Source organism: Globicephala melas, chromosome 1 (assembly GCF_963455315.2).
Source record: "Globicephala melas chromosome 1, mGloMel1.2, whole genome shotgun sequence".
NCBI classification, from domain to species: domain Eukaryota; kingdom Metazoa; phylum Chordata; class Mammalia; order Artiodactyla; family Delphinidae; genus Globicephala; species Globicephala melas.
The window spans coordinates 76,365,070-76,378,825 of NC_083314.1; the positions used below are offsets into that span (position 1 = coordinate 76,365,070).

Below are 13,756 nucleotides of genomic sequence, written 5' to 3' on the forward strand. Positions count from 1 at the left end.
GCAGACTTACATGTTCAAGAGAAGGGTTCCTGGAGGAGGTGAAATTAGGTTGATGATTAAAAATGTTGAATAGGGGTGAGCCAGGCTAAGACAGACTGGGGGCAGGAGGAGGGTGAAAGGCACCGGCTCTTCAAGGCAGAAGTGACTGCGTGAGCCAAGGCACAGAGGCGATGTGTGCAAGGCAATTACAAGTCGTGAAGGATGACAACCTGACAAAGGCTAGGTAAAGCTCTTCCATCAAAACCAGTTTAATCCTCTCCTTTCATCTCCTGTCAGGTTCCAATACTGCGTTGCAATGGGAACCCATACTTTCCCCACTGCCAGTGCTCCCAGCAAGAAGGCGGCAAAGCAGATGGCTGCAGAGGAAGCCATGAAGGCCCTGCAAGGGGAGGCGACAGGCTCAACGTCTTCTGATGACCAGGTGGGGCCATTTTCTACTCAGAAGATACAGGTCATTTTTAGCAACTGAGCGGCTTAGGATTGCCCATGAGTCCCTCAGAGTTTCCGTTAAGTGTTTATGATTCCTCTTTGTCTGGCTGATTCTCCTTCAGCCCGGAAGTATGAACACGGAATCATTTGATAACTTGGAATCGGTGATGCCCAGCAAGGTCAGGAGGATTAGCGAGCTCGTCAGGTACCTGAACACCAACCCCGTGGGCGGCCTGTTGGAGTACGCCCGCTCCCATGGCTTTGCTGCTGAGTTCAAGTTGGTCGACCAGTCCGGACCTCCTCATGAGCCCAAGTGAGTGTTCCTGTCCTGGCTACAGCCGTGTGTCACAGAGTGGGGACAGCTTATAACCCAGGGAAAGAAAGGATGTGCATTAGCTGTGAATGACAGGAGGGGCATGTTCAGGGAGCCCTGTCCCCAGGGCCTCCGAGAAGACACTAGATCAGCCATCTTGAGAAGACAGCCACTCTTCCAGTGAGCATGAGCCTTTTAAATTTTTTTAAACTAATTTTAATTTTTATATGTACATAGGAAATCATTCAAGCTGATTGAAAAAATGTGCAACAAAGTCTCATTTCTATCTCAGACTTCTAGTTTCCCTCACCAGATTCATACACTATTACCAGTCTCTTGAGTCCTTCTAGAAATTTCCATGCACATATTAGCACGTTTTCCTTTCTCTTTTTTATTTTTATTTATTTATTTATTTTATAAATTTATTTATTTATTTTTGGCTGTGTTGGGTCTTCATTGCTGTGCATGGACTTTCTCTAGTTGTGGTGAGCGGGGGCTACTCTTCATTGTGGTGCGTGGGCTTCTCATTGTCGTGGCTTCTCTTGTTGCGGAGCACAGGCTCTAGGCCCACAGGTTTCAGTAGTTGTGGCACATGGGCTCAGTAGTTGTGGCTCGTAGGCTCTAGAGCACAGGCTCTGTAGTTGTGGCTCATGGGCTTAGTTGCTCCGTGGCATGTGGGATCTTCCTGGACCAGGGCTTGAACCCATGTCCCCTGCATTGGCAGGTGGATTCTTAACCACTGCGCCACCAGGGAAGCCTTCTCTTTGTTTTTTAAAGTAAGTATATATCATAATCTTCTGTTCTACCCCTTGACTCCTTTACTTACCAGTGTGTCTTAGAGGTCATTACAAATAAGCATGTATATATCTACCACATAATGCTTTATTGAATAGATACTTACAATTTTTAAATTGCTTTATCAAACAAGAGATGTAAAAGGCCTTCTTAAAATGGACACTAGTTTAAGAAGGAAAATGTTGTTATTTCTGTTTGAAGCCCCACCATGTGTAATTATTTAACTAACTTCCGGTGACATTCAGGTTGGTTTTGGTCTTACTCTTAGAATCACTCCTGCAGTGAATATCCTTGTACTGTATGTCTTTGCTTACATGTGCAAACTTGTCTATAGTATAAGAGTGGAATTTCTGGGCCATGAGTCGTGTACATTGGTTTTTAAGGGGTTTTTTTGATAGGTAATAGATTATGCAAAATAAAAAATATTATTCAAAAATATAAAAAGCTCATTCTCACTTTGACCCAGCTCTTACACACACACACACACACACACACACACACACACACACACACCCACCCACCCACCCACCCACCATGTAGTAACTTTACATTATTATACATCCTTCCAGAGTATCTTTATATAAATACAAGCAATTATATTCCCCCCTTTTGTTACACAGAAATACATATATGCATTGATTTCTAGCTTGCTTTTTACACGTAAAAGTATTATCTTAGAAAATTTTTCATGTAACTTTATATTCTTTCTATATAACTACAAAGTATAGTGTTCCAGTGTACGGCGTTTATCATGATTTATTTAACCAGTCCCTACTGATGAATACTTGAATTGTTTCCAAACTTTTGGTGTTATAAATAAGGCTGCGATGAATAATATGTATATGTGCATTTAAAATTTTGGTAAATTTTGCCAAACTTTCTTCCAGTGAAATTATACCAGTTTCTGCCTCCACCAACGATGTATAAAGAATCTCTTCCTCTACACCATGAGCATTCTAAAATGCGAAAAATAGTATCTCAATGTAGTGCAAAGACTAGTCTACAGTAAGATATTTATTATTTACCACATTAATAGGTCAAAGGAGAAACACCACATGATCATCTCCAGAGATTCCAAAAATGTGTGTAGTAAAATTCAGCATCCATTCAGATTAAGAAACCAAGCTGTTAAGAAAATAGAAATTATTGAATACATCCTTCACATGATAAAAGTACAAGTCTGAAGTCCAAAGTCAGCAGCTTACTTATTACTGTTCCCATTCAAGTCAGGAGGAAGATGTGGATGCCACTGTCATCGTCATTTAATATCATTCTGGAATTACCAGCTAATGCAGTCAGTTTAGAGAAAGAAGTAAGTGTAAAGAGAGGAAAGGGGAGGTAAAGTTATCATTATTTGCAGGTGATATTATAGTATACCTGGAATATTCATGAGAAAACTGAAGAAATGTTAGAGACAAAGGAGAATTTAGGAGAGCAGGGGACTACAAAGTGATGTATAAGAGTCAAGAACTTGTCTGTATACAGTAATAAGCAGTTAGAAAACGTAGTAGAGAATACCCTATTTGCAACATCAACTAAAAAGATAAGTGACCCAGGCACATTCCTAATAGGGAATATGTAGGCTCCACATTAAGTAAAATGCCAGAAACCTGGGGACCATCTCCCTTGTCCCCTTCACCCCCTTCAGCCAAACCATCCTTAAGTTCTGCTTATTGAACCTACAATTTCTGTCCCAGATCCCCTCCTCCTCTTTCTGCCTCCAGTGTCAGCACTCTCAGGTAAGCCACTGTCTTCTCTCACCTAAACCAGGCAGTAGTCTCCTGGTCTCCCTACTTTATTCATTCAACAGATATTTATAGAGGACATTGTATTTGTTAGAACAGGAGTCAGACATCAATCAATAATCACGTAAGAAATTTAAGATCTCATACTTGATATGTATTATAAGGAGCTTGAGTTACATGATGCAGTGAGAATCTACATAGCATGACTTGACTCAGTAAGAAGAGGGGAGAGGGCTTCCCTGAGAAGTGGAGCCTAAGCTGAGATCTTAGGGACGATCAAGAGAGAGGGAGGGTTCTAGGCAAAGGAGATAGTACCCCCAAGTCCACAGAGCTGGTAAAGAGCTGCAGGAAGGCCAGTATGGGTGGAGCAGAGAGCACAGTGGAGGCCTGATGCTAGATGAGACTGGAGGGTCGACCTTGTGGGTGGGCCATGTTATGCTCCAGCCACACAAGCACTGGAGAGCCATTGAAGGGTTTTAAGTAAGGGAGTGTCACTTGCCCCCCACCCCCACTTTTGTCCTCTTCCTGGCATTTTTTTTTTTTCGGCTGTGCCATGCGGCATGTGGGATCTTAGTTCCCCAACCAGGGATCAAACCTGTGGCCCCTGCATTGGGAGCTCAGAGTCTTAACCACTGGAGCCCCAGGGAAGCCCCCGGCATTTTTCCTACTATTTTTTTGTACTACATTTTCTCTTCTACTCTAAGAAAATCATTTCAGACCTTTGCCTCTTTCTTCAAATTTCCACAAAACCCCTCTTTCTCACTCTGATGACCTTACTTCACACTTAATTGAGAAATTAGCAATAACCAAATGACAAACACCTTACCTTCCCATCACCAAATCCACCTTCCTACTTCATCTGTACATTACATCTGTACCAGTACGCAGGAAGCATCCTTCCTCCCATTCCTGTGCCCTGGATCCCTTCCCTCTCGTCCTCTCCTTCAGTTATCTCCCTCTCTCATCATCAGTTGCTCCCTCTGTTGGATCATTCCCATCAGCCTACAAACATGCCCGTGCCCATCTTCTAAAAACCTTCCATTGACCCCACATCTCCCTCCAGGTACCACCTCATCTCTCTGTTCCCCTCACAGCCAAACCTCTCAAAAGAATTGTTTGTAGTCAATGTCTTCATTGTCTTCACTTCCTTAATTCATTCCAATTGGGCTCTTGTCCCCAGCATTCCACTAAAAAGGCTAACCACTTGCCATATGTGGTTACTGAGCACTTGAAATGCGGCTGTGTGACTGAGGAACTGAATTATTAGTTGTATTGAATTTTAATTAAAGTTAATAGCCTCGTGTGGCCAGTGGCTATCACATTGGACCGTGCAGCTCTAATGGATTCTAGTTGCACAATTAACAAACTTTATTTTATATATATATACATATGTATATATATTTGTGTGTATGGATATATGGATATATGTGTATATCTTTGTGCATAAGAGTTCATACTCTCTTCAAACACAGAACACTCATGAAATTCTCCTGGATCCTTCAGGTCAAGATCCTGCGTGGTTTGGCCCCCATCCCCTCTCTTCAACATCTTTTCATGTCGCTGTCCTTTTGCTTCGCTGAACGTTAACCCACTGGCCTGCACAAACCAGTCAGCACCATCAAAGAAAGAGGCAAAGGCATTCAGCTACTTAGGATAAGCAAGGGATAGTGAGAAGCTCAGTATGGCTGAACATAAAGATTGATTCCTTTCACTGCCTGAGCTGATGGATAAATCTTGATACTGAAACCTTTGTTGTATGCAGTTGGATTATCCAAAGCTGGGTTCCCCAGAGCAGATTAGGATCTGGTTAAAAGCTAGTATTCTTGAAACCTTGTCTGGTAGCTGCCCAGGCTGTTTTGCTCCATCATGTTCTGGTGTGTTTGTGGAGATCCCCAGCCAGGAAGGGAGGGGAACTGCAGGGCCCCTCAGCAGCACTGCCTGCCTCCCTGCTCCACCAGTGCCCAGGGTACACTCCACTCCCCTTAGCCATCGCAAGGCCTCCAGGAATCGAAAAATAACTCCTCATAAAGGTGTGGTTCCCTGAGCTAAGGCTGACCTTGACTCTCTGACTTCTCCAGGTTAAGTCCTCTTGAGCTAATCAGGAAATGAATGAAGAAATGGAGTCAGGTACTTAAAAAATCAGACAGAGCATTAAAAAAGTGATGCAAGCAGGGAGAAAGTTATTCCCTTCTCATTTTTGCTTTAGTTAAGAAGAAAGTCCACACGTGGTGTTAGTATTTCTTTAAACCCTCCCTAATACTTGCTAAACTATGATAAAAGACAGGCCTAGAGCCTTTAGAAGCAATAGAGTCTTGTCAGAATTTAAAACATGATTTTTATCATAGTCAGTTTTACAGCCACCTTCAGTTTATGGCAAGTGATATTCATTTTCCATTTACAGCAGTGATATGAAGTGTCCTTTTAAAACGTGTTTACATTTTAAAAGAGTCAACTTAGAGAAAAATATTAAGTAAGTAATACTCCAGGTGATATCTGGATCTAGCGGAAATCACACTGTGATTCATGAATATCCGAAGTCTGGGAAATGCTGCCTTAGGAACAGAGCTGTCAAGAGTGATGGGGCCACGTGTTGGCAAGACTGGCCGCATCTTGAGCGAAACCAGCCCTTTTCTGGAGCAGCTGTCGGGGTAAGGTGCTTGTCTTGATTCCCTGCTTCTCATCCCCAAGGTTCGTTTACCAAGCAAAAGTTGGGGGTCGCTGGTTCCCAGCCGTCTGCGCACACAGCAAGAAGCAAGGCAAGCAGGAAGCAGCAGATGCGGCCCTCCGCGTCTTGATTGGGGAGGACGAGAAGGCAGAGCGCATGGGTTTCACAGAGGTAACCCCAGTGACAGGGGCCAGTCTCAGAAGAACTATGCTCCTCCTCTCAAGGTCCCCAGAAGCACAGCCAAAGACAGTTAAGACGTCTACTTTTGGTGCTATCCTTTTTGGGGGTCCTGCTAACTCCTGTCTGGGTGGAGTCAGCTCTTAACTTGCCATCATGTGAACTATTCCTCGGCCTTAATATTAGCCTCAGTAGAACCTAGAAACTGGGACACTAGACGTGAGAGGGGGAAAGATGACCCACCAGTCCAGTAGAACTCGACCTCCGTGCCCACTCTGAAACATGGTGGACATAGACGAGGCTCGGTGGCCCTGACATGGCCTCCTGTCCCCACAGCTTCCTCTCACAGGCAGCACCTTCCACGACCAGATAGCCATGCTGAGCCACCGGTGCTTCAATGCTCTCACCAACAGTTTCCAGCCCTCCTTGCTTGGCCGCAAGATCCTGGCTGCCATCATCATGAAGAAAGACTCTGAAGACCTGGGTGTCGTGGTCAGCTTGGGGACAGGTAAGTGGGCTCTGAAATGTGTCCCAACTCTCCAACCCCCGTAGTGACTGGAAGCACCTCCTCATTCTCTCCTGGGGTCCTGTGTGGGTGAATTTAAGGCAGAGAGAAGACGCTTCTTGTATTTCATTTTAGCTACAGTTAATTCAGAGCAGGGAATGAATTCTCATTTCCTAGTGAAAAGAATACAGGAGTCAGGATCTGATCAATTGAGGTTGTTTCTGCCTTCAAGCTTTAAGAACAAACAGCCTCTATCTACCCTATCCATTATCGTTTTCCTTTGGAAATTTCACATTTGCTTTAACTGCCTTCCCAGGGAATCGCTGTGTGAAAGGAGATTCTCTAAGCCTAAAGGGAGAAACCGTCAATGACTGCCACGCAGAGATCATCTCCCGGAGAGGCTTCATCAGGTGAGTGAGATCGCAGGGCGTGGCGGCTCTGACACCCACCTGGCGGGCAGGTCCTCGACCCTGCAGTGTCAGCCTTTGCCTCACCTGTCCATTTGAACCTGTCTTACGGAATCAGTCCCTTCTGTGACCCGGCTGCATGCCCCTACTCAGCCTACTGTTGAAGAGCTCTTTTTCTGCCAACTCTGCTTCAAGCCCTTTTTTAAAAGCACACGATGACTTCTTGATCTTCAGTGCTGTAGGGATGAGGAAGCCTTCCATCTCCATTTGAGGACCTACAAACAAACCCATTGCCCTGCCAGCTTTCCCCTCCAGTTCACTTTTTCTTTAATTTATGAAGGGAGAGAAGCAACAGCCTCCTATAGTCCTTGAATCAGTTTGTTCTGCCCTAGAATCCCTGCAGCTGCCAGAGCGAGAAGCTCTTGGCAGAAATGGAACTGACCTGAAAGGCTAACTTAGCTTTAAGAAATGCTGAGGTCTCCCATGGAGAATTTCCCACCAACTCTTTCAACCTGAGAAACCATGAAAGGTCTGCACTGTTAAGCCTTGTCCTTGCTTGGGATCAGATTATAGAAGCAACTGCTGTTTCCAGAATCCGTCTTCTTAACCAGACTTTCTTCTTGTAGGTTTCTCTACAGCGAGTTAATGAAGTACAACCCCCAGACTGCGAAGGATAGTATATTTGAGCCTGCTAAGGGAGGAGAAAAGCTCCAAATAAAAAAGACCGTGTCGTTCCATCTCTATATCAGGTCTGTACAGTCTCTGTTGGCACTAGAGCCAGCCCTGCCAGGCTTCCAGAGCTGGGTGTCTGAATGCTCTCCTGGTCCGTAAATCAGAGCTTGTTCGATGGGCCACACTTGGCTCTGTGTTTGAGGTCCACACCTCAGTGTGGAGTGACTCACATGTGCTTCTACCCACTCCGGCAGCCCGTAGTAGGCTTCAGAAGCCTACTTTCTCCCACATCAAGCTGTTCTTGAGCCCCAGGAAACTGGAGAGATATATCTGCACAGGTGGGTTTTAACAGATGCCCCTGTATTGCAGCACGGCCCCATGTGGCGATGGTGCCCTCTTTGACAAGTCCTGTAGCGACCGTGCTGTGGAGAGCACAGACTCCCGCCACTACCCTGTTTTTGAGAATCCCAAACAAGGCAAGCTCCGCACCAAGGTAGAGAACGGTGAGTGACACGTCCTCCCTCTCCCACCAGAAGGCTCTGCGAAGCCCCAGGCCCGTCCCAGAGCCAGGGCACGGCTGCCAAGTTTTTGCCATCAGTTGCTGAGGTACCAGGGTCTTGTTTCCAGGGAGAGGCAAGATGTAGGTCAGAGAAGATCTGTAGGAAGATCAAGATTCCATTTTGAATTAGGTAGCTGGGGAGATCTCCAAATCAAATAGGAGGCAGAAGTACCCACTTAGAGCTCAGAGGAGAGCAATGGCTGGAAATAAGAATTTGGGAGTCCTCCTCCTATGGTTGATCTTTATAGCCATGGAAATGGATGGGATCACCTCAGGGAAGGTTGGAGAAAATGGAAAGAAAATGATGCAGAACCAAGCCTGAGATATTGACTGGAGGACGCCAAGTGCCCGGCTCCCTTCCTGACTAGTTGGCCGCTGGTTCTCCACCATGTCTGCCAGCTCCCGCTCCTCCACTGTCCTCTAATGTCTCCTACTGTCTCCTCACATCCACTCCTCTTCCCTTCAGGCCGTCCTTCTACAGTTATCAGAGTGACCCTCAAACACAGATCATGTCACTTCCCTGCTCAGAACCCTAAAGTGTAAACACAGAGCTACCATATGACCCAGCAACTCACTCCTAGGAACACCCCCAAGAGAAATGAAAACATATCCACACAAAAACTAATACAGGAACGTTCATAGCAACATTGTTCGTAATAGCCCAAAAGCGGAGACAACCCCAGGGTCCATCAACTGATGAATGGATAAACAAAATGAGTTCTATCCATACAATGGGATGTTATTTGTCCATGAGAAGGAATGAAGTACTGACTTCTAACAGGAGGTTTCTTTTGGGGGTGATGACATGTTCTAAAATTGACTGTGGTGATGGTTGCACAACTCCGTGAATATATTAAAAATTATTGAAGTATATGCTTTAAATGGGTGAATTATATCTCAGTGAAGCTCACTAAAAACAAAAAGCCCACCATCCCATAGTGGTTTCCCACCACACTTCACATAAAAGTAAAACATGCCATTCACCTGTGCTTCAGCCACATTGGCTCTTTGTCAGCTCTCTCAACAACTAAACCCCCTGCTGCCTCAGGGCCTTTGCTTTTGCTCTTCTCTGTGTCTGAAACACTCTTTCTCAGCTGTTCCTTCTCCTCCTTCGTGTCTCAGCCCGCCTGACAGTCCTATCCCAGGAGGTTCCCCTGGCTGTCCTCCATCATAGCTCCCTCAGAACCATCTAGAATTCTTATGTGTGTTGACTTACGTGTTTAGTGTCTGCTCCGTTCCCTTTCTATCCCCTCACCCCCATAAACGTTCTAGGAAGGTAAGGATCTTATTTGGTTTTGCTCACCATTGTTTCCCAGCACCAAGCTTAGTGCCCAGCACATAGTAGGTGCTATGAAATAATATGAAGAACGAATGAGTGAGTAGCCTCTGGCGCGAGTCTAAGAAGCAGAAACACCACGCCAGGGAGGGGCTCGGTCCAAGGGCCCCTTCGGGTCTGACCCAAGTCTCTCATCCAGGAGAAGGCACAATCCCAGTGGAGTCCAGTGACATTGTGCCCACGTGGGATGGCATTCGGCTGGGGGAGAGACTCCGAACCATGTCCTGTAGTGACAAGATCCTGCGTTGGAACGTGCTCGGCCTGCAGGGGGCGCTGTTGACCCACTTCCTGCAGCCTGTGTATCTCAAATCCGTCACACTGGGTAAGGACCTGTCTTGAGAGCTGAAACTGGACTGTCATTTTGGTGCCCAAATCCCAGCAAACCGCATGCTTCGTTGCCAGGTGCTAACATGATGTCTCCCCTTTTCAAAGTGTGCTCGATGCAGTGGTTAGTGATTGATTCTGAGTGTCTGGTCTGCTGTGATGGGAAGATTGGTTTAGGCAGTGAGCCTAGGTAACGACATGCCAGCCAAGTCTTTTCAAGATGAGTTAAAGAAACACAGCAGCTTAAAACTGCAGTGTCTGAGTTTCCTTGCTCTCCTCAGCCCTTGGCCTTACCTGGAACCTTATGTATTGTGCTTAAATGTTTGATGATCCCTGTATATCCTGGGCAGCCACAGTTAGAAGGTGCTTCCTAAGTAGGGAGGTGATTCTCTGTCTTGACAACTCTGTCTGTACCCTCACACTCCCCACATGCCTCTGCCACTTCACAGCATTTGGTGCAAACACAGGTGTGTGCGTTTCTTTTTCGTACCCAGGTTACCTTTTCAGCCAAGGGCATCTGACCCGTGCCATTTGCTGTCGTGTGACAAGAGATGGGAGTGCGTTTGAGGATGGACTCCGACATCCCTTCATTGTCAACCACCCCAAGGTGCTATAACCCCATCCATTTTTCCCTTGACGTTTTCTCCTTTTCAAGTAATCCTATCAGCAGAGCAAAAACGTACAGTGTGGGCAAGGGCAGCCTTAGTTCGTTTCCCCAGAACTTACCCTTTCCTCCTCTTGAATGCCAAGGGCTTTCCTTCTTTTAGTCTGGAATTCATTTGAATTGAGGTCGAGTTAGTACGTCTGAGTCTTAGCCAAACAGAATCCTAGATAAGGGGGAAAGATCATGACTCCACAACTCCCTCTTGCCTATGAGTCTTGAGTCCCTGCTTCAGAAGCTTTTTCTTGAAAGGTTTCCATCTTTCTCCCATTGCTCCTGGAATTTCTAGGTTGGCCGAGTCAGTGTATACGATTCCAAGAGGCAATCCGGGAAGACCAAGGAGACAAGCGTCAACTGGTGTTTGGCTGACGGCTATGACCTAGAGATCCTAGATGGGACCAGAGGCACCGTGGATGGGTAAGGAGCTGGGAGAGCACAGCAAAAGCAGAGCCAGGTGTCCTGGCCTGAGCCCCAAGGGGGTGTCATGTTGCCAAACACCGGAGCTTAAAAGCTGCCACACGCACCCATGCCCCCCCTCCCCATCAGTGTCTCCACCTATTCCATCCCAGGTGAACAGTGAGTGCTTTCGTTTCTCCAGGCCACGGAATGAATTATCCCGGGTCTCCAAAAAGAACATTTTCCTTCTATTCAAGAAGCTCTGCTCCTTCCGGTACCGCAGGGATCTACTTAGACTCTCCTATGGTGAAGCCAAGAAAGCTGCCCGTGACTACGAGATAGCCAAGAACTACTTCAAAAAAAGTCTGAAGGACATGGGCTACGGGAACTGGATAAGCAAACCCCAGGAGGAAAAGAATTTTTACCTCTGCCCAGTGTAGTGTGATCCGGTGACTGATGGGTCAGGGTGTTTCACACTGGGGTGAGAGAGAGAGGTCGTAGCATTCCTCATCACATTGGTCAAGGGTTTTTGGTTTTTGGTTTCCTTTTTGTTTTGTTTTGTTTTTGTTTTTAAATGGAACCACAACTGGTAACACTGAGAACTTTGGGTTCCTGTTTTTCCTGCTTTCTTTGGGATTACTAGGCCAGGTCTAGCCATCCCCCTTCTCTTTTCCCAAGCAGAGGGGTAGAAACCTAAGGGCAGAGGGAAGGGGTTGTTCCTTCTTTGCGCCCACTTCCTCTTCCTTCTTCGTTTTTTCCTGTTTCCGTCCCCTTTGTGTTTGCTACACTGACCTCTTGTGGTCTCGATTAGGTTCCAGTCAACAGTGTGAATCATGCCAGGGACTGATGATTTTTCATTTGTGGCTTCTGAGGCCCCTCTGCTTCCCCTCCTCCCCTTCTGAGATTCCTTCTTCATGATCATTAAGTTCTACCTTTTCCTCCAAGAGGGTAAAGAGGTGAACTTAAAGAATTTGGTGAAACATTTATAAGGGCAGGAGTTTAAAACGGCAGTCAGCTTGTTACCAGTGCCAAGCGTGATCAGAATCTGCAGATAACGCTCAGTCACCTTCGGATCGTGCACTTTAGCCGGCTTGGGAGGGGCCCAGAGGCAGGGCAGGCTGCTGCCTGGGACGTGCATCCCTTCCGCAGGTGGCAGGGAAGGCTGGGACCAGCCAGACGGGGCTAAAGGAATTGCCCAAGCAATAGGGGAAGTCTGCCCTGCAGGGGTGACACAGACCACTTCCTGGGGAAGCAGACATATCTTGGAATGTTGCCAAGCTCCCAGCTGTCCCTCCTAAAGCATTGCTAGGAATTTGTCCTACCAATGGGGGAAGTAGCGCCACAGACCCCAACCAACTGGTAGGAAAAAACCCAGGATAAATCCTAGAGGGTAAATCATCTCTGCTCAGATAATCAGGACCTAGCAGGAATAAGGGCAAAAAATCATGTTGGGTCAGATCACTGTTCCACCCAGCATGTTTCTTATGACAGTGACGCCAAGGGAAGGTGATTAAGTCATGGGTAAATTGGGAGTTTTAAAAAGAATGCTTTAAATGTTGATTCCTAACAGCTACAGATAACCTGTAATTGCACAGATTTAAAAGTCAGATGTCATTTGCCATTGATTAACCAAGTGCTTTTGTTTCTCCTGATAGCTTCAGAAGGTTGTTTGCGGGCGGGTCACAGACCTGAGGTCTCCCTGCCTGCTAGGGAATCTTTATAGGGTTGACATTCAACAGTAGTTCTAGGTGAAAGGGCAGGTTGTCCTAAAACTCTGTGAGATGGGACCCTTGGTCTACACCTCAAGGTACTGTGGACTCTTGTCAGAGCCTTCGACTCTCTGTGGGGTCTGGCTCTGGGCCTAAGCCAGCCAGACATGCTCAAGAAACGTACAGAGGCCCTGCCCCCTCCAGGCCTGAGCCTGCCTCCTTCCTCTGGATGATTCCTCTATTGTATCTGTGAACATGCCGAGCCAGTGCCCTCAGACGATTTTCCGTCCTCCCCCACACCCGGCAAGCTCCTGACTAGTTAACCCCCCGTCTGTCCCACCTCTTCAGCGGTGGATACATCCGCATCCACACATTTATTCTTGTGGCTACCGTTCTCTCTGTACTTTTGACCAAAGTGAGAAAACGTAAGTCTTTAAATACACTAAGGATATCTTTGCGGAACACCAAAGTGTCCCAAGGAACTAGGAGGGAAACCGTGCCTGTCTTCTCGGGGGGAAGGGGCCTGCCCCCCGGTCCTGTGAATCTCCTGATGGCACACAAAATCAGTCCTGCCCCAGGAGGCAGCTCATCTCCCTAGTTCTTCAGGCTAGAGGGTATCACCTACTGATTCCTCGGCATGTTCGGCCCCTGTGGACCATCTTGGGCATTGGAATCTCCTGCAGAGCTCAGACTCGGCTGCCTCTTCTTTAACCGGGAACACGGGCACTCTCAAAAGGTCAGAGCCCCTGCTTGCCCCAAGATCTTGTCTAGCGAACTTACAGTATTCAGCTTCTGTTGTAGGGAGAGAGCAAGGCTTCCCTGTACCCATGCATCTGCTGGAAACAAGCCTGTGTCAGGCCCTGCGCGGCCGTGCCCACCCCTGCCCCTCTGAGTCACATGGGACAGAGGCAGAACTCCCACCTAGAGTGTTCTCTTCACTTTTTCGTCCAATCTTTGTTTTTAGTAAGCAAGACCTTTTTCTCTTTTTTTTAATGATCTTTGTAGTTGATTTGTCTGAACTGTGGCTATTGTGCATTTTTTGAATAATCACTTGTAAAAACTG

General features: G+C 46.6%; 1 protein-coding gene across 4 annotated transcripts in view; it reads left to right on the forward strand.

The window, feature by feature from the left end:
• Positions 1–13,756, forward strand: part of ADAR (adenosine deaminase RNA specific) — a 39,684-nt gene extending 25,928 nt beyond the window's left edge. For 3 of the 4 annotated variants that reach the window (XM_060298749.1, XM_060298754.2, XM_070044299.1), the window contains 11 exons: positions 277–421; positions 552–742; positions 5,971–6,196; positions 6,461–6,632; positions 6,946–7,039; positions 7,663–7,785; positions 8,078–8,211; positions 9,743–9,925; positions 10,422–10,534; positions 10,878–11,005; positions 11,187–13,756. In XM_060298749.1, coding sequence (XP_060154732.1) covers positions 277–421; positions 552–742; positions 5,971–6,196; positions 6,461–6,632; positions 6,946–7,039; positions 7,663–7,785; positions 8,078–8,211; positions 9,743–9,925; positions 10,422–10,534; positions 10,878–11,005; positions 11,187–11,424 — 1,747 coding nt within the window. In that variant the 3' untranslated portion in view covers positions 11,425–13,756. The remainder of the gene's footprint in view (positions 1–276; positions 422–551; positions 743–5,970; positions 6,197–6,460; positions 6,633–6,945; positions 7,040–7,662; positions 7,786–8,077; positions 8,212–9,742; positions 9,926–10,421; positions 10,535–10,877; positions 11,006–11,186) is intronic. The other variant, XM_060298758.1, reaches the window with a different exon arrangement.